The following is a 24,166-nucleotide window of genomic DNA, read 5'->3' on the forward strand; positions in this document are numbered from 1 at the left end:
AGTACCAGAATGACCAATAACATAAGATAGGGGCAGTGACTGCACATTAATTATCTTAAGATAGTAAGGTAATGGAAACCATTTGCTATGCAAGGCATGGTGTGGCCTGGGCTGAGATCAATAGCAATTTCTTTCTTATGTGCATTCCACTTCACTGGTTTCATTCCATTGTGGAAACAGTTAAGGTGCTGCCTTGACCATAATTCAATATAAAAGACCAAAAAAAAAGAACAGACTAAAGGTTACCTTTAGAATGCGTTTTAATTTACGGGATTATCCTGGTGATGGTGCGTTTTTATTACCACACCCCTCTTCAATGTGTCTGCATCTATACATCTAGGGCCATGTTGTATGAAGTGTTCAATACCTCCTGAGATTCATTGAACACCCTTAATTCCCATTGACTTTAGTGGAAGCTGAGGACATGATATTTCTTGGGAGATGCTAAGCAGAGACTGGATAATTCTTGTCTTTATTATAACAGTATTTGATTTCATTTCCATAATTGAGATGGTGGGCATTTTTTTTCCTTTTTTATAAGTCCCTGTTTTGAAAGCGTGATACCCTAACATTTGCCTGTGACATTCAGGCAGGCAGACAATATCTTGGTCCAAGAAAGGTTTTGGTCTTTTTTTACAAGACTTAAAGAAAAGTAATGGCCAGTCTGTTGGACAAGCATGGAGATTACTGATGTCAGACAGTCTTCCGCAATGTATTTGAGAGAAATTTTGTTTCTTTTAAACAGAAATACATGATCCAGTGAATGCTGTACTAACTTGGGGTATTTGGGGAAGACAACTTTAGTTAGTGTATTACTGCATAGCCATATGGATGTTGTGCTAAATGTTGTTTGCATATGACAGATATTAGGTATATTTTCCTTTTGAATACATCTCTAACAAAAACACAGAAAACATGGCGAACCAATATTAATTTTTAAGAACTTTATAATTCTGGTGCTGTCCAGCCTTTCCAGTCTATGCATGCTTAGGAAAATGTGCATATATATAGATCTGCTGTCTCCAAAAAGCTAATACAATTTCTGACAATAGCAAAAATGTAGACTTCCTATTTCAGTAAATTTTAGAGTTTCTTTGAACCATCCTACCTCTTAGGAGCTGCAGGCTGAATTGGTGGTAGGCCCAAACCCCAGCCAGGGATCTAAATGACAGCCCTAAAGACTGTGATAATGTGTACAAAGAAACTTTATGGAGTGGATCCTTCTGTGCTTTTTTAATAAGGGAGGAAAGAAAAACCGATTCCTTCCTTACTTTAAAAAACATGTAGGAAACTACTGCCGTTGTTGAGAGAGGAAGCTTTAAGTAAGGCAGCTGATTATGTCATTTGTTCTCAACTCATATAGAATTTTCCAAATATTCATGAAAAAGATATTCACAGAGTTGTATGATATGGTTAAGTGGAAACTTTTGGGTGCGCAGGTATTCAGTGGGAACTACCTCCTGTCTTCTGTCTTCTGGAGTTCTGCTCTCAGAGATGGCTGAAATAACCATTAAGGGACCCCAAGCCATTTTTTCCATGCCATTTAAAGCCTTCTAACAGGCTTTCATTGGAAATTTAAGAATTTTAAAACCTTTTGAGCTGTTTGATAACCTTCATGCAGGCAATATTCCCATTGTGGCAAGGAGTGAGGAAAGTTTATAGAATTAAATAAAATTATGAAATACTTCTCCCCATTGGCTGTGAAGGTTTTTCAAACAAGTAACCGGTGTTTCCTGTAAAGCTGTGGAAAGTTTTAGTTGGATGTCTTCCATTAAAAGCAATGGGAAATTGTGCAAGTATAATTTTGTGCAAGTTTTGAAAACATTAAGATTAGTATACAGCATCTTTTCTGACTCATTAGACCATAAAGGCTCTTAGGGAACTGATATGTGCTACAATTTTATAGCATAGATCTGAATACAGAGGAGGATTTGCTTGACACTGTAGGGTATAAGTGTCCAGATCCTCAGCTGCTCTAAATTAGAATACCTCCACTGACTTCAGTGGAGTTGTGACAAAATTTAGTAGCTAAAGTTTCTCTAGTATGAAGTCTCTAAAAAGCCATTATGGTCTGTTAATCATCTACATTTTTTGCAGTCCTTGAATATTGTTATATTTACATAATCTATATTTCATTTACATTATTTATTCACTTATCCAGTACTTTTGCACATCCCAAAGTACCTGACATAAAGAGTTCTTCAGAGTTGTGTATGTATGTAGCTGTGGGCTTGGTGTTCTAGTGGTCTCAGCACAGGCCTCTCTGGTAGGAATTGTTATCCCTCCTCTGACATTTACTCCTTCTGTGGCCTTGGGTTTTAATGTCTTTATTTCAATTTCCTGAGAGATAAGATTACAGTATTTTCAGGAGCGTTCTGATAACTGTATAGCACTTTGAAGATGAATTTGCATATGTATTTCTTGTTAAAAAGCATGAAACAAAGAACTATATCTTACAGTCAACATGCAGGCTAAGTAAAATAACACTTTCATTATTAGAGATTCCATTTACAAAAGCCAAGTTTTAAATATGGTATTAAAATTTAAGAAGGGAAATAAGACATGGAGAATCATTTACAATGAGCTAAAGAATTTCTCTAAAATCAGGATTTTTAGGAAGGACTTGGAATGTAAGAGTATATAAGAACTACCAGAGGGAAATCAAGTTAAAATAAGTCTACAGCTGAATGTGAACTCTGGATTGTATTTCTACACGCTTAAAAAATGGGTTGTATGTGAAGTTCTGCAAGTACTGAAATTTCCACTGATTGTACTGAGTGTTGCATTTTTTGAAGTCGGGATGGAATTTAATGTAAGACTTAATAGAAACAAGTAGAAAAATCTTATTTTCCAAAGAAGAAAGCATAAATCCTGAAGCAAAGCAATGGCAAAAGCAACATAAAATACTTAAATGAGGCTAGCTCAGATTGGGTATTGAAAGGAGGCTGGACTAAAAGAAAAAAAAAAAAAAAAAACAGAAAGGGGATGTTGGTTGATTTTGAGCCAAAATGGTAATAGTTAGAGTATCTTGAATTTTATTCTTTTAATACCAGTGTAAAAATTGCTAATAGTTTCTAAAATCTGACAACCGTGGTTAAGATGATGTAATGTAACTTGTATCGTGCTGAGCTGGAAGCCTAGGGATGTTATTTTACAAATGTTCTGTTACAGGAAACAAGCTGATGAAGTATATGAGCAAGTTCTAGTTCAGGATTAATTTCACCAGCAGTTTCACTTCATTCTTGGCAGAAAACTTTAGTTTGTTGAAAAAAAAAAAGTCTATTTAGACTTTTCATTGATTTGTACACAGATGATCCAACATTCTAAAAGATCATTAACCCTTTAAGCATGTGAATATTCAAGTATTGTATATGTATGTCTGTAACGGCCCCAAATCTACACAACAAGTCATACTTTCAGTGTTTCTAATTGCAATGTTTACCCCACCTTAATTTTTTGAAGAGAAAAGAATATGTACATAGTTTCTACTACTTCATAAGGAATTTAAAGAAAACAGAGTCATCTGCTCAGAGAGCCTTGGAAAAGCGATTTATTTGTGTTGACTCGTTGAATCATTATGCTAAAGAGCTGGGTTTGCTACTCTCAGGACACTGAACTTCTATGACAGCACATTTTCAGACTTTAATACATCAGTCAAATAAGAATGAAAAGAAGGGAAACTGCAGCTAAACAGTTTCCAAATGACTTTACACACTTGAGCTGATGCTTGCCAGCAGAAAATTGATTGACAGTGGCATGGCTTTGCTATAAAAAGTTCACTTTGCAATCACTATGAATGGATATTACTGTGATCATAGGAGCCTGCAGTCTGAAAAGAAGCTAACAGGATAAGAGTGACAAAACTGTGTTAAGAAGTAGAAGGGTTTTTTTTTACTTTTAATTTTCATAAGAACATTTACCAAAAAATAATTGACATCATTAAATGAACCTTATTACAGAAATGTGGAGAGCATCATTCACTTGACACATTTGTTGTAAATTATAGATCCCTCAAGAACAGAAAAGAAAGAAAGCAAATGTCCTACCCCTGGGTGTGATGGAACGGGCCATGTAACGGGGCTTTACCCCCATCACCGCAGTTTGTCAGGATGCCCACACAAAGATAGGGTCCCTCCAGAAAGTAAGTCCACATTGTTTCATGGAAACCGGGGATAAAACTACAAAGATTTTTTCTAGCATGCTTTTTAAACCTTTTATTTTAAAAAATTAATTTCATTTTTCAGTATGGTATGTCTCAACTTAGTCAACTGTTCTGTGTTCTAGTTTTTCCTTTATTCCATCATTTCCATTCTCTACTAACTTTTACACTAAAAAGAACAACTTTTAAAGCTGTATTCTTTGATTTTAAGAGTGCTAGATTGTTTTTAAGGACATGTATTCAGTCAACAGAGAAAAAGATTTCCAGAAAATGTGCACTGCTTTTACTTCCCAATGCTGATGTCACATCAGCTGTCCCTATTGTCTTGTACAAGAATAATTGTACTTGGAAAACTTTCACCCCCTTTCCAGTGTTGTTCTTGTATCTTAAACATAACTTATACTAAACTAATTTCTATTATTAAAAATAACAATTTGGCTGTTTACTTAGTTCAGCAATATTTTGAGCAATATTCCCCTGTCACTTACATGGGTGGAATTTCCTATAATGTCGGTAGATTCCCTGCAAGAGAAGTTCACCTGTGTGAGCACAAAGGAAGTTCGCCTGAAAGCAGGAGGCTTCATTTCTGGAAGTCACTTCCTTGGCTGGTAGAAATTGGCATAGTCCTATTGAAGCTAATTGCTCTATGCTGATTTACACCAGGTAAGCATTTAACTCAGATCCAGTTCTCTTTCATATTTGCTTAAAAATGGAGTTATTCCATTGAAGGTTATGGGCCTAAATCCACTCTATCCTTCACTGACATAACTTCAATGGATTTACAGCAGCATAAAGGAAAAGTTAAAGACAGTCAAGGCTGAAATGATCCCCAGTTTCCAAAGGGAAGATAGATTCCGAAGAATAGGAAAGCAGAAGTCGATTAGCACACCAAGAATGGCAGATGTAAAAAGTCTCCTCTTTCATAGTAGAATGGCTTCTTCCAGAAGTAAAGTAACGAGGAAGTACTTTAGGAAACTTTGCTATGTCTTGGTTTATCTCTGAATACAGTAGAACAAATGGATTAATTTCTCTGCTTTGCAAGACTCAGTAATTTTCTGAAGCACAAATATTTATTCAGTTGCGCAAAGTTCCCTCATTTTTATAAATGGTAAATAAAAAGCTTTTTAGAAGATTTCGGAAATCAAAGAAGAATATAGCTTTAAACTGTTTGCATGCTCTTGTACCTACTAAAATGAAAAAGGTGAGCTCATCTTTTTTTTTTTTTTCCTGTGATGTTGGCCTTGTGAAGCATGTTTCAAGAACAGCTTTGAATAGTAGGAATTTCAGAGTAAAGCTTTTGCATCTATACACGTTTTAGTACACTGATGATGATGGTTATCTTCTAATCAGTATCCGTGGTTAAATTCTTAAGTCTTTGCACAGCTTTTATTCAGTTCTTTACTCAGCCAGGGAATTCACTGATTTTATTAGAGCTTAATTGAGTGAGAACTAAATACAGGCTTCCAGACTAGCCCTTCAATGAGAAAACCAGAACTTTGCAAGGGCTGGATGGCCTCTTTCAGCAGAGTGTTGCACTGGCGTCCAGCTCTGAGACATGGATTCAGATATGTGTCGCATCATACAAAATAAATTGTTTCAATCTAATTTCTGTTTACAGCTACCAAAAACTCTTGATAATTTGGCCCCCAATAGCATGAGCTTTATGATTCAGAAGGGAACTGCTTTGAGCGGCTTTGGGAGTAAATTTTCCATCCAGCTTGCAATGGATGCTGATGCAAATCGATTTACTTGCTTAAGCTTGTAGCACTTCTTTCTTACGTACTTTTTTCCCACTATCCCTCAAATTTTTAAGTCCTTATTTTTAATTTTTACTCTTAAAAAAAACCTATCACAATTTTCACACCCGTAGAGAATGCAGATAAGAAAAGGACCAGTTTTGCTCATCATAAAGATATGAACAGTATATCTATAATGGATGTGGGCAGAACTGAGCCCTAGCTCAATTGGGCTGGCTTATGAGTTAGTGTTAAATTCTGATCAGGATTATGCTGAGGTCTATTTCAAGTAATTCAGTGTTCTACCAGTATAACTTGAGAATTGTTTTTTATCTTTCAAGTTTGATACTGTGTGTATAAAACTATGTATTATGAACGCATACTTTTCCTGAAAGAATCTTTCTAGTCCATAATTTTGTATTGAACTGTTGCTAGCTCACATTTCACTATTGAGCTGGTCACTGCTCAGTGTTTTTATATGAAGAAGATGTTGGAAGTCTTCTGCTTCACTTTTACACATTTGTTCGTAGGTTTTGTAACATCCATAACTTTCATAACTGTTACCCTGTGTAAAAGAGCATAGGGTCACAATACTTCCTTCCCTCATCAGGCTTTATTGGCTATCTGTGTCACGTGTATTTTGAGGAATGCTGGTTGTTAATGAATCCTGCTTTGTTTTAAAATGGTTTCATATATACTGGGACTTGATTTTTTTTCTTGTTTTCATACTCTGCTGTTTTCTCTTACTCTCCTTGTCAAGTTCTTGCCATGCATGAAAATGTTCTTAAGTGTCCTACACCAGGCTGCACAGGCCGGGGCCACGTAAATAGCAACAGGAATTCCCACCGAAGGTAAGGATGCCATCGCTGGACTCCAGTCTAGAGGGAACAGTGCTTCCGAACTGCAGCCCTTCTAGCAGTCCATTGGTAGGGGGGGGAGTGTGAGTGTGTGTTTTGTTGTTTTGTTTTTAAGACTGACAGATGGTGCTTTGTGTGCTTTATTCATTTTAAAGAATAACATTTTTTTGTGTATTTTATGAGAAGGACAAATGCATATTTGCTTCCGTATGGATGAATTGATCCACAGAAGACATTTTAAGCATCCTTTCAGTTTTTTGGGTGCATTTTTTCTTTTGTTTTGGTATTAGCCAGACTCCTCTGACTATGTCTCAGGAAAGAGGATAAGTTTGCCCATCCAGACTAGGGTGGAGCTCTTGTTCTGACACTTCACCCCTTCAGAGGTTATTTCATAGTGCATGAAAAAGTCCACTGTATTCATAAAAATGATTTTGTAGAGGTGGAAAACAGCATTTCAAGTGCGCAGATGTTATAGGAGTTAACTTTTGTGCTACCCATAGTCTCAACCCCAAAGTCCTTATTCAGATAAAATTAAATGAGAATTTTGCCGTATTAAGAAACATGATGAAAACATCTCATTAAATTTAAAAATGAGACAGCAGAAATGTCCCATGTTCTAGTCAAACAAGAGAAGTTTAAGGAAAGCTGCAACTTTTCCATAAGTTCCTAGGATTAGTTCTATAGATTTTTATAGGAGAGATGTCATTGTCTGTTAAATTCTGTCAAATAAGTAACACAATTATTGACATATTGTTATAATTTTTACTATGTTATGATTTTCCCATAACAGAGTAAGGTCTTGTTTTATTGCTTTAAAAAAAATCCAGGATATCTGGGTAGAGGGCAAAAGGAACTATGCAAGGTTCCTATTATCAAGCTCCTTTTTTACTGTTATTCATAGCATGAAGGCTTAAGGGACTACTCAGGTACTGGATGTACAATCTTACCAAGCTCTGGGTTATTACAGCCCCTCATGTTAATAGCATGTCTCCCAGAACACTCTTGCAGGCATCGATCCCTTTATAATAAGCTGTGGCACCCCTTTCTTCTCTGTGGTGATGCTGCCAGTAGATTCAGCAGAAATCTTTGAGGAAGGCTCAGTGGGAATTACTGCTGCTGGAAGCAGCATTTGCTTGTGGTTGAATATCTAATAGAATATTTGAGATATCTGAAGAAGAGTATGTCAGTGGAGCGCAGCTGCCCCTGGCGCTACTGCAAAGCTGCACAGAGCCCCCTCACCCCTCCACAGGACTAGGACAGTGGGGTTTCTGTGGGTACCCAGGGAGGGCAGTCTGCAGTCAGTGCTTACCTCTTTCTGCAGCTTTTGGGGCATTTTGCTCTGCTTCACTTTTTTTTTTGTTGTTTGTGGGGTTTTTTTCTGCTGTAGAGAGAGGAACATCTGGGAATGCACTGATTTGCCTTTCATTTTAATTTCTTTTCCTGTGGAGAACAGAGAGATCTGTGGTCACATAAGCACACAATAAACTGTGACAAGGAAAGGGCCCCCTCCATTGTCAGGTCACAGGTTTTTACAGCTTCACTAAGAGCACCATCTGCTGGCATCAGTATATTTTTTTTCCACTGTTCTAAATCTTTTCCAGAAGAATCATACTTATTATTGTCACTTCAGTAATAGTTCAGCATTTGCAAATTTAATTGAATTAAAATTCAAGTTCAGAAGTTCTTTCATGATACGCCATCCACTCTTAGAACATACTTTAGTGGTTGACATTCATCAACAAACACTAAGCATAACATATTTGAGATGTAGATTTAGAGACCGAAGGCCAAGTTCTGCACTCATTTGTATGCCTTTAAAAAAGATTGAATTAATGGAGCTAAATGAGGTATGAAGCAGCACCTGATTTGGCCTATATGATGTTGTCATTGGATCATCTTCAGCAACCATTTCAGTGGCAACATTTGTGGATGCATAAGGGTCACATGTCTGCTAGCAGAGCTGCACAGTAGATTCCAGTTTATATTCTCTTGTCCTACTGGTATGTTCACTGGCTAAGATCAGTGGATAATCTACGCATGTACAGTCAGAGAAGAACAGCAGATGTAAGATCTACTATGCAACTTTGAAAGCAGAAGGAAGGAAGTCTATTCTAGAGAAAATATATATGACCAAAAAGCTTTTGGAAACTCTTTTCCTTCAGATTCTTCCTGATGCTGGCTAAGGAGGAGAAGGAGTAATTGGATCAGTGCTATAATGTGAAACTGCGCAGGACAAGACAATTAAATTTCCTTTCTGTAATTGCAGCCTCTCTGGATGTCCTATTGCTGCAGCAGAGAAACTGGCTAAAGCTCAAGAGAAGCATCAGAACTGTGATGTGTCAAAATCAAACCAGGCATCAGATCGGGTTTTAAGGTATTAGAAATCACTATAATACTTATTATTATGCAGAATTCATCACACATTCACCTAATCTGAGAATTTATATTTATATACATTGTATATACATATATATCTCCTTTAAAGAGCAGTTAGAATTAGGGCTTCTGGATCCAATTCTCTCAGTGTTTATTTCCCACTCAATTTACATGGGGGAGGGTTGGTAATTATTTTGGCAAATACATGTAAAGCTGAAAAGCTCATTTTTGTCTTAGGCATTGTTTGGTGTAAAGATGACTGCTGGAGTGCAAAGTCTAAGAACAATGTGAAAAAAGTTGGTATCTTTTGGGAATAAACTAATATTTACCGGTAAGTCTTGGTTTTTTCAGCAGGCTTTTACTAGTAAATATCAGTTTAAATTAAACCAGAAGCCCTATTTTAATTAAGAAACTGGCAGTACACCTTTGGCAGGACACTTTGAAAAATGCCAAGTATACCTTAGATTCCAAACTGAGGTCAGGGTTAGTTCTTTGTCTCTGTTCCCTCACTCACTGCCAGGAAGGATGGAAAGAGAGAAAATTTGTCCTAAATTTTTTTTTATGGGAAGGATGTGGAACCAGTCTGACATAATTATACCCCTTTTCTCCAACCAGATAGAATTCTGTATTTATCCAAAGCTGAATCCACTTTTGCACTATTGTCTCTACTTTTGAGACATGTGGGTGGAAAAAATATTATTTCTAGGGAGCTAAAGTGTGAAAGATGCATGTAAAGGAACTAAACTTCTGCATACCTGTGCCAGCCTTATGCTGATGATGCCCCAAGAGCTGCAGAATTTCTCCATGGATGCTGTGGTATCTGTGGGCTAGGATGGGTACATCCCTCCCTGCTGCCTCAGAGAATTTGGAGGAACCGCCGCAGCTTAAGTTTCCAGAATTTCCTACTTATCCCATAGATTTCTTAGTATTTGGCTGTCCTCTAGATTTAAAATCTGATAGGGTAGTTTAAAATTAAAGTTTTCTGCTATATTACCAGCATCATTCTTTGAATATTCTCTTAAAACTTCATCTAATCTTGATGATCTTTTCAAAAACAGTTTGTTCATACTGCTAAGAAGACACAATTATGTTTCACATCTGCCAAAGATATTTTGTCGTGTCTATTGACTTTGTTTTCTTTCCTCAGATTGTTTTTGATAGCCTTTATCTTAACTGCCCATAATTCAGGTTGTACTATTTTTCATACAGCATCCCATCCCAGACAATTTTCTTAGCAATAGGTGCTTTAAAACCAATTAACAAAAAACATCAATTGAAGGAATAACATAGTTTCTCACTGGTGGAAAAAAGGCAGATAAAAAATGCAGTGGCTTTTACCTACACTCTTTAGAGAGAAGTCAGTGAAGTCAGATGCCGCACAGAGAAGGCAACTGCTCAGAAGCAGTGTCTGTTTTGCTGGTAAACTCATTAGATAGTTGCGCTGGAAGCTTAACTTTTGCTTGTGAATCTGCCCTGTGTTTTGGATTTGATAGGCAACCCAAATAATGCTGTCATCTTAGACCCTGCTTCCCTTCTACTTTTAAGTTATGGAAGTATTTAAGATGAGGAACTTCACAGTTTGTTTTTTTTTAAAGAAAATTTGCTTACAGCCAACTGATTGGGAGACAAAGGTGTTCTAAGTGAAAATCTTGAATATTTGTCTTCATCCCAGTTTCCATCCCACCTGCATTTAAAATTTCTTACATAAAAAGAAATCAAATTCACAGGACTTCCATTCCACAGAAATTTTGGATTTGCATTGAATGTGCAGGATCTGAATTTCATTTTTTTTAACTAAATATAAATTATCTTGATATCGGATCACAATATTATTCTCATCAGCTCATTATATAAATTAGCCTACTGTATTTTGTGAGGAAGAAGTCTCTAAAGGAACCAGCATACATAAATCAAGCAGAATAGTATGACTAATATGATTTCTTGGGCAATCTTTACATAAATGTCCTGTCTAAATTCTTTGAAAATGAATTCCTTCAGAAATATATAATATTCAGAACTATTTCTTACTATTTATCACATTGTATTTTGTCAGTCAGCATGATGATTCTTCTGGTCTTGACTGAATTTATGTTCCTATGAATGCTTCTTCCATTTCCTCTAGTTATAAATGCGATAGGGAAAAAAGAAAAAAGAAAAAAGAAAAAACCCTTGATTCCAGTAGAAGCACCTCAGGTGTGCGGTTCATCATCTTTACCTGCTGTGAAACGCAGTAGGTAGACATGCATCACTGTATAGCATTTGTTCCCTATGACCCATTGATAAAACACTTTCGTATATAGGTTTGTAGGATCTGACCTTCATTTACCTTCTTTATTTATTGAGAGCTGATGACTTCTGGGTCCATATGCAGAAGAGAGTGGGACAGTGGAGGAGTTAAATAAAGAAATCTTTAACTGAAATTTAACAAGTTTGTTTAATGGACTGAATGACATTAATCAAGGCTTTTCCTGACTATCCTCCCTGATCCTAAAGGAAAGAGAAATTTAGCTGATACAGTTTTATTCTGTATCCATTTACAAGCCCTTCCTTATGGTGTGCATCTATACCGAGAATTGCAGCTCCTGCCGGAACCTTGCATTTAAGAGTGAGCAGGAGCTGCTCAACAGCAGCTCAAAGTCAGCAGAGATTGTATGAAAGTCTCCCGTGTACTTCTCAAGATGAAAATAAATTTGTGTATTGAAGGATGAAACGGCTCTAGTTCCTTTGGAAAGCATACAGGAAAGCAGCATGCAACGCTGCTGAAACAAATTTAGAGGAAACACCATTACTTAAGTGAAGCTTCCAGTGCTATTTTTTATTTTTGACATTTAAAAGTACTTATCCAAACTCTTTCTGTCAGTCTGCTTGCCCCTCTCTAATTCACCTCCCAAAAGAGAAAATGTATGCTATGTGATGCAATTATATAGGGGAAGGGAAACCCTGAAACAGAATTTTAAAATACTTTTAGCAACAGGGTACATTTAGCAATATTAGAATTAATCTTTTTCTAGGCTTTGTTCAAGAAAATATATATTGTTTGTCTGCTGAAAATAACCAAACCAAGCAAATGCAGTAATATATTGCTGTCTCTTGAGTACAAGAAATAACTAAGATTTTCTAATCTGAACTATAAATTATGCACAGACACAGTAAACTGAACTGCATCTAACAAACTTTACATATCTTTAATTTCTAGGCCCATGTGCTTTGTTAAGCAATTGGAGATCCCTCAGTATGGCTACAGAAACAATGTCCCCACCACCACACCCCGCTCCAACTTGGCCAAGGAACTAGAGAAATACTCTAAGACTACGTTTGAATATAACAGTTATGACAACCATGCCTATGGCAAGAGAGCCATAGCTCCCAAGGTGCAATCCAGGGATATATCCCCCAAAGGATATGATGGTAGGAGGTGCACACTCTTATACATGAGAGACAAGTTTGCAGTTAATCATGTTGTTGTATATGTAAACATCATACAAATAAGACATGTTTTCATGTTCATATAATATTATGAGGAATGCTGTCATGTGTAAGTTATTTCTAAAGGCCTTCTTAAAAAGCGTTGTTTTAACACGGTGCTTGCTTCAGGATTGTTGCGCTGCAAAAGAATATCTCCAGCTATTAAGCTCCTGGGATGTATTGAAACCTCATTAAAAGCTAAATAACAGAGCTAGTCCTTGTGGTGCAGGAGCAATGTATTATGTTGCCATCTGGGACACCCAGCCTCATGGGTCACATTAGGATTGTAGCTTCTGTACAGTTGTTCAGGTAACTCATAAAGATAACACACTCGCTCTGTGGGGATACAGAAGTAGAAACATGGATCTCGTTGCACTTCAGATATCACGGCTACTTAATGAGGCATTTCTGCTCATTTTGTCCTCACAAATATACCTGCTGAATTTTCTGTAAAACCTCACATAAGTAATATGTTTAGGATTTGACTGAAAGTGGCTTCAATTCAGGAAAAAACAGTGGATGGTGTCTGTCGGGCTAGAGGATTTATATTAGGGGAAAAAATACACTACAAGATAAAGAATGAGGATTTGGATTCTACCCTTTGAGAATAGTGAAAATTTATCAGAATAATACAAATTGAATATGAACGTATATAGAAATGGATATGCATATATACAAACATGTATATGTATATGTGTATATATATTATAAATCTGTACGTTCATTTTTTTCTTTCTCTTTTTTTTTTTTTTTTTTTTTTTGTACGTAAAACAGTGGTTTTTTGCTTTCTGGTTAAAATATTTGATACTGCTCACTGACTGCCATAGAAAATTTCAGGCAGGTATCAGATTTTTGTTTAGGAAAACAGAAATAAATATGTACTAATAGAATAATTTTTACTGTTGCCTGAATACAGACTGTGACATTCAAAAGTAGGTAAGTGGAGAAAGGGAAAACTATTACAGCTTCTGCCTTCGTATCTCTGATATTTTGGATATTTTGGTTTCTGATAGGATTAACAGGGTGTTCTTCCACTACAGCAGAAAGCGTAAGGGTTGTGAAAGGCAGTTCCTGTACACATTTTTTTGAGTAAAAGTGCTTTTTTTTCCTTGAACTCTTTCTTCTCTCACACACTCGTCTTATTTGCATGTGTCAGATCAGGGCTTGAACGTTTATAAAGATAATGCACTAACTGCATATAACCAATTGCACTTGGCAAGCTAATAAGTTTACATTAATATAAGGTAAAGGAGATATTTACTGTGGTGTGGATGGTATATGCTTTTTCTACTCTTGCAGAGGGGAAGGAGTCAGAGTATTGCTAGAGAACCTGTGGAAGTGTATATCTATGGATCATGTTTCTGCTGTTTAAGCAAGTGGTGTATATTTATCTCTTTTAACATCCTAGCTCAGCAAAGGATTACAAACTACGCTATCTTTTCCAAATCACCAGAATTTGGAAGTACATATAATGTTAAGCAGAAATTTAAAGGTGACCTTAAATGAGGAAAAATTAGACTGATTTAGTTAATTGTCTTTATACACTCATCTTCCTTTGATCTAAATAGGAGCTTTACTTTGAAACAATATTGGGACTAGGCTGTTTTACTGCACAGTAATCTAAGCCAGAGAGAGGGGTGCTAGATGCATGTGGTTCATGAAATATTATCTTCTGACCCCGCAGTGGGATAGAATATTGCCATTCCTAAGAAGGATGCAGCTACTTGTTGCTTGTATAGCAAGTATGTGTGGTTCTTGTGTACCCAGAACAGCTGATGCCCATTATAGATGTAGCAGGTTGTTTGACAAATGAAAGCTAATTTCCTATGGATTTGTTCCATCCTACTGGCTCTGCAGGAGACAGCACATGCTGTAGCTGATTCCAAATGGTGTGTGCTGTTTGGCTAGACAGACATGCTAATTGGCCAGCAAACAGGACAAAACACTTTAAATGCACTCTGAAGTTCTCCTTCAGTAAGGAACCTAATTGGAGCTTTTCTTTGTACCCAACCAGTGATTTTCATGAAACTTTTAGGCTCTTCATATCTTTAATATTTGATAACTGCCCTGTTATGTTTGGCTTAAACTGGTGAAGGGGTTTTGAAGTTCTTCAGGAGAATCAGCTAAAGTCATATAGCAGTGAAGTGAAATCCTGGAGACACTGAAATCAGTCAAAGTTTTGGCACTGACTTACAATGGGGCAAGGATTTTGCTAGCAGTTTTTGTAAGTAACAGATAAAGGAGATTTCAGGAAGAGTCTCTTGAAAGAGCCATCTTTCCTCAAGAGACTTTACAGTATTTCTAGGTGATTTCATATTTGTTTGTGAAATGAATTATTAATAATTGTTATGAAAGCCATCATGGAGGTACAGTGCACGCACCTATCACGTATGTCAGTGAATGCATTTATGTAAGATCAGATTTAGTTCTGAAAAGTCATCCTGCAAAAGCTGAAAAGAAGCCCAGGAACTTGCAAGTAAATAGCAGTTTATTTTTTCAAATTATGTAAGCTGACAACAGATTTACAAATAGTCTAAGGATATGAAAAATGAATGACTTGATGTTTGAGTCTTTCATTAATTGTAAGCTAATACTGTATTTCCATCATAGAGAAAGGGATATTCAATAAGTGTACCACTGTGAGTGACAAACATAAATAGCTAATTTGGATTGTTTCCTTGTCTCTTCCAGTAAGCTTTAATAAAAAGTAAACAGCAAGGGGAAGACTTACATTGTGGAATAGGACATTCCTGAGGCATCAGTTTTGGTTGTGTTTGTGCGTTTGTTTATCCTTTGAGATCAGTTCCACAGTAGGTCGCATCTTGGCCTTGTGGTTTACAACAGCAGAGGTAAGAACAGCCGGACTGAGCAGGCAAAGGAGATAGCACCCTTTTCAGTTGCTCAGGTGGTTGTGGGGAGCTCTTCTCATCCCACCAATAGTACTAGCTCCTTCCCTCAAAACACTGGGAAGAGGGTAGGGGCAGGTTACAATGTCAACGCCTACATCTGACCTAGTCACCACTTTCATCAAGGAGAAAGATAGACACTTCTCTGATGCAATTCATCTCCTCCTAAAGTAGGTATTTAAAGTTGGCCAGGTGGATCATTCCCTGAAATTTCCCATTTTTCTCCATTGACTATAGAGGAAATCTGTAGTGACTAGGTCAGATATCTGAAGTAGGGTGAGATGAATCTCTCATTGTGTGAATCAGAAAAAGTGTTGGAATTGTAATTAATTTTCATAACAAATTCAGTGTCTAGGCAATGTTGGGGGTGAGGGTACCTGGGTAGCCTTTCCAGCTATCTCAGTTTGATCTTTTAAGTTACTGGAATCTTTGCCACTCGTCTGCTACCATTTATCAAAGAGGAGCCTATAGACTGAGCGGTTCTGTAAAATCAGCCCTGAGGCATGTCTGATGGAAGGCCAGGAGGCCCCATCAGAAAGCCCTCTTGGTCATGCGGCTGGTTGGATGTGTGTCCAGTATATAGTGAGAAGGTTGTTCTCTGCATTCGGTTTCAGTGGCAAATCAAAAAGTATAGGTGGCCCTCAGAGCTTCCAAAAACCTGGTGCTACAGAGCTGGGCAGCCTTCCCTTTGTTATAGGTGGACTTGATTTCATTCATTATAAATTGGTGATCTATATTTCTCCTGAAAAGCTGGTGTGAAATGAACAGTCTAAGTTATGTGATTCATTTTAAAATGTTCAGTTATGGTCAAGTTAAAATGACCGTGGCTCTGAGTAAGTTTTGCTTAAGTCATTGGTAAACTAAAAGCTAATAATTGCATAGCTTGTGTGTAGCACTTTTCACCTTCAAAGTGTTATGCAAGTGAATCACAACACAACTGCATTTTAGGAGCAACTTTCTGTTTATAGGGAAAATGAATTCTAAAGATAATGTAGTTTGACCAAGGCCACAGAGGAGTCCATATCAGAGCCTGCTTGAGTTTCCGCTGGTTAATCCTAAGCTTGCTCTCTCTTTCACTCCCTTTCTGTAACACACAGTCTATATATATATGATTTCCCATGTAGTTATGTCTTTTATATTTATTTGTGACCTACTATAACATGCCTAACATTTTTTGTAAGTGACTTAAGTCTTATTTATTTGGCTGAATTTTGAAAGATACTGCTAATTTGACAAGTTCAGTGTTACAGGGTTGATGTTAAAAACTCATTACTTGCTGTGTTAACACAGTAGAAGCTGAAATATTCAATTTCCTTCCTTAAGTATAGGAAAATTCTTGTGTGTCTGGATACCATTACAAAGTAGCAATGGATAAATGCTGAATTTTTAATGACCACCACTGACTTCTATATTAATAACGAAACTCTTGAGAAATAGTTCACAGGTTCATTATCAGTGAATACGCTGCAAGAGTAGTGCTACTACATGTTCAGAACAACACAGTGTGATGAATGTTTAGCATTCACTTCACTTAAAATAATCACACCCTGTGCATTATGTAGCTTTCCTGAGAAAACTCCATCTGTTATGAATTAAGTGAAATACTATTTCATTTACAGTAAAAATAACACCGTTACGTTCTCAATTTTTTAAAGAAAGGAAAAGGATAGCAAAAGCTGTAGAAGAGAATTTTACTTTCAGATTTTCCTTTTGATTCCTGTCTGCCTACCAAAGCAGACTATGGTTCGCAAATGGGCTGTGTTCATGGGAGCAGATTATTATATGTATGTCTGCTCAAACAAACGCCCCTGAAGATGACATTTAAAGAAAACCCATCAAGGAAGAGCTGTAACTAGGGTGCTGACCTTTTTTGTATAGCTCTCTAATCAGCATGCTAGTTGGTTATTGTTATACTTTGCTATATGGTGCAATCTCTGCAGTATACATTTCCATCCTGAGGGGAAACAGTCACTGAAATATGAATGTATGTATCCTCTGACCTTGACTTTCATGAAAAACCATAAACTTCTAGATTTAGGAGGCCAGCTGATGCTTTCTTGCATTTTATTGAAACACTTTGAAAATAGTTTATCTGGGAAGAGGTTTGGAGAGTTAAGTGAGCTAATAGGCTTGTTATATTTTATTATTACAAAACCGTTGGCTACAAGGAACATTTCAGCAAGGAACAGCAACAATGCAGTGTTATATTTAAATAAGGTGGAAGTGAGGTTTGTCAGTGCGTTCGTTCTTTTGTGACTGTTACTGGTTTCTGTCAGTCAGAATACAGCTAGGTGCCTCTATCTTCAGTATGAGAAGAAAATGAGTATCTTTGACCTTACTGTTTTTATGAAGAATTTCAGCTTTTCAGCGTATGGTATTAAAGATGAGAATGTTTCATTTATATTTGTTTCCATTTATAAAATCACTGCTTTTGCCTTTGTGAGACCCATGCTAAAACCCACGTGACCACCACCTTTCTTCTTCCATCATTTCCTCTCCTTTCTGATGGCCAGTGTCATAATCTTTGCCCATAATGTAGAAAGAAGAAACATTTTAGGAAGTCTGAAGTGCTCAAGGACATGTGTTTAGCACTGTGGCCCAGAGACCAAGCCTATTATCCTCACAGTGAGCTTCATCTTTGCTAGCTGCAGGGAGTCTAGGCCTTAAAATTAACAGTTTGCTCATGTAAATATGGTAAGGTCCCATATTCTAATGTTACCTCTCATTAATAAAAGTGAATGACCCCAGCAGTTCCTACCTTCTGTCTGACTGTGTATGTGGGGTAAAAGCAGTGTTTCTCTGTGTTTTTATTGTTTTCTAATTCCAGCCTGTTTGTCAGAACAATTCATGCTCACATCACACAGATTTTTCCAGGAGGTTCTTTCATAGAAATGCACGTATTTAGCATTTACAAATCACAGACAGAAATCAAGAAATACAGCCATCATTTTTATTGCGTTTTCTGTTGTATCAGTTACTGTTGCTCATTATAAATTTCACCTCCAGCAATTTGTTTTTCTCTTCACTTATGCAGAATGCTAGTTCTTTTGAGTCATCCTTGTCATGTTTCTTCCCACAGCTAAACGTTACTGTAAGAATTCAAGCCCAACCAGCAGCACAACAAGCAGTTATGCCCCTAGCAGCAGCAGCAATATGAGTTGTGGTGGAGGCAGCAGTGCCAGCAGTACCTGCAGCAAGAGCAGCTTTGACTATACTCATGACATGGAGGCAGCGCACATGGCTGCTACTGCTATTCTGAATCTCTCCACTCGCTGCAGGGAGATGCCTCAGAACCTCTCCACTAAGCCTCAGGATCTCTGTGCAAGGGTAAAAATTAGTAATTATGTTTGTTGATGAAGATTCCTCTTTACTGCGCTGGATTTGTGCCCCTGATAGATAGAAGAATAGTACATCTTGCTTAATCGTTTTTTTTCCCTTTTTTTCCCCCTCAAAACAAACAAAATCTGGTGAGTCTGCTAAAGTAGCAAAAGAAAAAGAAAAAGATGGAAATTGCTTGCAAGTAGCTCGGGAAATCCAGATCGGTATTTAGCCTGATGATACTGATAGCATGTGCTCCTTCTTTTTTAATATGTCTCTTACTAGTGAGATCTGTGATTTTAAAAGGTGTTTGGGTTGCTGAAGTGGTATTAATTGCACTGCAGAAATGTTTGCTAAACACTGTCTGATTCATACATTTTATGAAAGGATTAAGATTTAATGATGTAATTTCATTTGTAAGTCACATATGGGACCTAAGGTTGTAAGATCTGAATACAAAGAAATCTGTGCTACTTGTATGTTATAATTTCTTACCTGTCTGTGATATCACAGCTTTAAAGTCACTGCGTAATACATTCGAAGCAAACGGTAAATCCGCCAGCACAGGTGACTTCCACGTTGATTAACAGTAGTGCAGCGTCACTGTTGTTCTCTGCATGTTCACAGAATGATTCTCAGCGTGTTAACGAAATGCCCATACAGATACAAATAAAAGATTTTGATGTTAAGCTTTATGTAGTAAGAAAAACAGTGCATTATTAACATTTATTAAAAAATTAAAGCTTTACCAGAAGATTTTTCTTCATTATAAACATTAAATGTTAACTCTGATAGCTGTTAAGAAATGCCTGTTTAACGTGCACCAGGAAACAGTACGGTGGTACCTGTAGGAGGCCACTAGATGGCTGAGTAGACAGATGCAGTGCAGCGGAAACATTTTTATTGTGCTTATAGAAGAGCTTTTGAGCTGGCAGACATGTTCTGTTCTTCTACAGATAAACAAAGGTTTTCCTCCTCCCACTGTGTAAAGCTCCTTGATCATACATAACGGACTAAACCCGAAGCAGCAGCTATCAGTAATGATGATAATTTAGTCCAGAATGGTTGGTAACTTTGTTTTCAAATGCTGCTTTTTACATTAATTTATTTAATACTAAGCAGAGGGAAATCTCTTTTGGGCATGTAAATAAATGCAGTTGTACTCTATATCAACAGGATAAAAAAAGTTGGAACAGGATGCTGAAAATGTTAAACGTCAGAAACAGAGGGAACCTCTTTCCTAATGTTTCACCCTATGTTGAAACTGATGGAATGAATCTGAGAAGAGAAATAAGTATTTTTGAAATTAAATTATCAAGATGGCAGCAATTTGATACATGCTATGACAAAAGGCAATAATTCAGAAAGCAGGATTTGCATTCACAGTGTTTTTCTGCAGCTCTGTTGTTACTCAAGAGGAGAGAGAGCCGCCAGACATGAGGAGACAGTAGCATTCACACTCGTTTTGTAATCACATTTCTTGTGAAATGTTTCACTTTTGAAAAGATGAGGGATATTTTATGGCATTTTTCTTGTATCTTTCCTGTGCTTTTTAAAATTCATCTTTTGTTTAAGATATCTTCCTTCCCCCCACCGAATAAAATAGATAAACCTTGCCTGTTTCTCTGCAAGAAAAAGACCCCACACTCACTCGCTCTGTATTTCACAATACCTCAGTCACTGCAGGAATTGTCACAACTGTTCCTTTACCTAAATTTATTGATTATAAAGACGGATACATGCAATGTTAATAAATTGCATCTGCGGTGAACGAATTGTCAAATCTGAATGTGTCTCCTCTTCCTATAACATTGGCGGATGGTGTTCAAATGGACTTGGTGTGGTAACCCACCTTCCCATTTAACTCTCTGGCACTTTCTGTTCAAGCATTAACTGTTAATATTACATGAACAAAGAAACAATGATTATTTGATCCTACCTAGTTTTATTACTCTAATTACCCAAACAGGTGCCAGGACTGGAAACTAGAAGAATTATGCAGGTATTAGCTCAGAGATACTCACCTGTCACAGAGTAAAGCAGGAACATAAAGACCACGACAGGAACATACCTTTAGAGATTTCTCACAGAATCACAGAATCGTTTAGGTTGGAAGGGACCTCTGGAGATCATCTAGTCCAACCTCCCTGCTCAAGCAGGGTCACCTAGAGCATATTGCCCAGGATCACGTCCAGACGGCTTTTGAATATCTCCAGCGAAGGAGACTCCACCACCTCTCTGGGCAACCTGTTCCAATGCTCTGTCACCCTCACAGTGAAGAAGTTTTTTCTCAGGTTCAGATGGAACTGCCTGTGGTTCAGTTTCTGCCCGTTGCCTCTTGTCCTGTTGCTGGGCACCGCGGAGAAGAGGCTGGCCTCATCCCCTTGACACTCCCCCTTCAGATACTTGTACACATTGATGAGATCGCCTCTCAATCTTCTCTTCTCATTTTCATCTCAAATTTTGTGCCTGTGTTCTGGGTGGCAGGAGGTGCAATGACCACTCTCCGCTATTCTCCCGAACATCAGTTTGGCCATTTAGGAAGATATGAAGAAATCTACTTTAACAGCATTAATGTTGTGTAACAGAAGCATGCTATGTGTGGGAGAGGGCTCAATGCCTACAATCTATACAGGAATGGAAAAGCATTTTAACATTCTGCTAAGCAATCAGATTAAAAAACACAGAGAGGTAACAGTTTGCCAGTGGCTGAATTAACAATGTTTTTCTTATTTTGACAGAATCCTGATATGGAAGTCGATGAAAATGGGACCTTGGATCTGAGCATGAACAAGCAGAGGCAGCGAGATGGTTGTTGTACCATTTTGACCCCACTGGAGCCAATGTCACCTCAGAGGCAAGCTGTGATGAATAATCGGTGTTACCAACTGAATGAGGGTGACTGCTGGGACTTGCCAGTGGACTACACTAAAATGAAGCCCAGTAGGATAGATGAAGATGAGTCCAAAGAGATTAATGTATGTCTTTTTCATCTCTTGGTTCTCATTGAAATCTGACTTTTGTAATGCATTGCATTTCTGAAATTTGGAGGGAAAGAGGAAACAAAATAAATAACTGATGAAAAATGATGGTTTTCTACAAAGAGGACTTTCTCTGCTGATTCGTTGTTAGAAATATATCATGTTGGCACACATCTGATCAGTGACTAAGTTCCATAAGACAACATTTGAACTGTGAATGTGAATCATGTTTTCTAACAGCATCATCTTGTTAACAAATATTTTCTTCAGTAAAGATGTTTCACTATTTCCAGATTATGTTCTTCTATATAAGCAAGTTGTCGTGACTGTGCAATACTGGGGTCATCTGCTCTCGAGACAAGATATTCTCCTGAATTTGAAAAGCATAAATGATGTGCAGGATATTTAAAAGTGTACATTACTTAGAAAACAACTAAAAAAAAGCAGCTTAATATAATATAAGCTTTTAACTATTTTAGCTAACATTCTTCTGGTTTGCTTATACACTCCTGATTGCACTGTGTGTGTGCAGGGCCTGTATATGAAATACTTTCTTTCAAGAACACAAGGAAGGGAAAGTAGACGTTAGTGTTACTTCCCAATTCGTAGTTCTAAGACAACAGCAGAGCCCTTTAAACAGGAGAGGCAAATAAATAAAATATGTTACGGAACTGATTGTACATTGCAAAATTTAGAATGTGTGGCACGTGAGCCAAAAAACTGAAAAGGTTTGCTGACAACTTTTAATGCCGTCGCTTTTGTTCATCACGTTTCAACTCTTGTTCACTTTATGGTTTACAAAGCCGAACGTTCTATAGATTATTCTCTGGGTTTTTTTCTTGATTTATATTATAAAGTTAGAATTATCATTTCTACGTAGCAATCTCTGTTGCCTATTTTAATTAAAACTATTTTTGGTAGGTTTGAAGCATATAAGAAAGTAGCTTTTTCACTAGGTAGATATACTGAGTACATTCTAGCTTTGGTGTCAATTATGGTTTTGCTATTAATTTCACTGAAGTTAGGAAATCGGTCATTATCAAGGAAATGTGAGGTAATACATCCAGTATAACATATTTACTAGAGCAAGCACAACTCTGCATGGGATTTCTACTGTGTTGCTTATAGCACCACCTGCAGGAATCTCCACATCAATGCAGTCAGTCACTTTTGAAACAGATGCTTCTAAATTTCTGAATGCCTCAGTAAAGTTAATTAATAATTATAATATTATCATAGCTATAAATTATATAGATGGATCCATTGGGGTTTGTCACAGATTGTATTGCTGTGAGTAGACGTTAACATGGTTCCGTTTTCATTTTTCACATGATCTAAACCAAATGTTATTTAGCTGGCCTTTTGATGCGTAAGGCACTATATTTAGTCTCTTTTTTCCTGTGCTTCTGTTTTGTGGTGACTTTAGAAAATATATTTATTCTTTTAAAGCAAAATAATGTGACTGTGATAGAAAATATCTGTGTTTTACCTTTTTTCTTTCCTAACAAAATAACCAAAATTTAAGTTTCCATGTATTATTTAAAGATGTAAGGGGTGACAAAGAATATAAAATAATTTCGTTATTTTTCTCTAGCAGAAAGAGTTAAAAGAAATAGCACCTGGAGACTCTGCTTTATAGTATCTTGTGTAAATTGTAGCTCACCTAACTGAAACTAACGCTTCTATATTTGCCCATAGCCAGAAGATTTGGATCCTTTCCAAGAGGCACTTGAAGAGAGAAGGTATCCTGGTGAAGTTACAATCCCAAGTCCTAAACCCAAATACCCTCAATGCAAAGAGAGCAAAAAGGATTTAATAACGTAAGCATAATGTGAGGTGAAATTATTTTTCTCCTTTTAACCTTTTCTCTCTCTGTCTTTTTTTAAACAAACGAATACATATGCGCCTTGCAGTATGAGCATGCAACATTTGCAGCATATAAATGTTTCAAACTGCCAGTTAAGTAAAGTGATAAGCTAATGTGTATTTGCTTGTTCTTAATGATGCTATATTGTATTGAGACGCCATTTTCATTTAATCCTGTTCATTTTGCAGCTTTTCGATTAGGATGCTTAAAACCCCTTGCAGTCATTGCAGCTAAACTGGAAACAATGAAACTTTTAAAAGTTTTTTTTAAACATACTTACTATTTTGGCTGTTTTTGTTTTTGTTTGGTGGCAGATGTCCAACACCAGGGTGTGATGGGAGTGGTCATGTGACTGGTAATTACGCCTCACATAGAAGGTGTGACTTCATTTTTTTCATGGTGGATTCTGTCTTTTCAATTTATTGTTTTCAGCTTACCTCAACAATGCTGTCAAAGTAAAACGTTGAACTATGTGTTAACCCTTTGAGTAATATATGTTGA

At 37.0% G+C, this 24,166-nt stretch overlaps 1 protein-coding gene across 20 annotated transcripts in view; it reads left to right on the forward strand.

Annotated features, from left to right (window-relative positions):
- The window catches only part of MYT1L (myelin transcription factor 1 like), a 331,910-nt gene that overhangs the window by 246,119 nt on the left and 61,625 nt on the right, over positions 1 to 24,166 (forward strand). For 11 of the 20 annotated variants that reach the window (XM_009674012.2, XM_009674011.2, XM_009674007.2 and 8 more), the window contains 8 exons: positions 4,007 to 4,141; positions 6,656 to 6,746; positions 9,019 to 9,126; positions 12,325 to 12,536; positions 18,579 to 18,826; positions 21,559 to 21,795; positions 23,497 to 23,618; positions 23,980 to 24,042. In XM_009674012.2, coding sequence (XP_009672307.1) covers positions 4,007 to 4,141; positions 6,656 to 6,746; positions 9,019 to 9,126; positions 12,325 to 12,536; positions 18,579 to 18,826; positions 21,559 to 21,795; positions 23,497 to 23,618; positions 23,980 to 24,042 — 1,216 coding nt within the window. The remainder of the gene's footprint in view (positions 1 to 4,006; positions 4,142 to 6,655; positions 6,747 to 9,018; positions 9,127 to 12,324; positions 12,537 to 18,578; positions 18,827 to 21,558; positions 21,796 to 23,496; positions 23,619 to 23,979; positions 24,043 to 24,166) is intronic. The other 9 variants (XM_009674020.2, XM_009674022.2, XM_068937259.1 and 6 more) reach the window with 2 other exon arrangements.

This window comes from Struthio camelus, chromosome 3 (genome assembly GCF_040807025.1).
Source record: "Struthio camelus isolate bStrCam1 chromosome 3, bStrCam1.hap1, whole genome shotgun sequence".
Classification (NCBI taxonomy): Eukaryota; Metazoa; Chordata; class Aves; order Struthioniformes; family Struthionidae; genus Struthio; species Struthio camelus.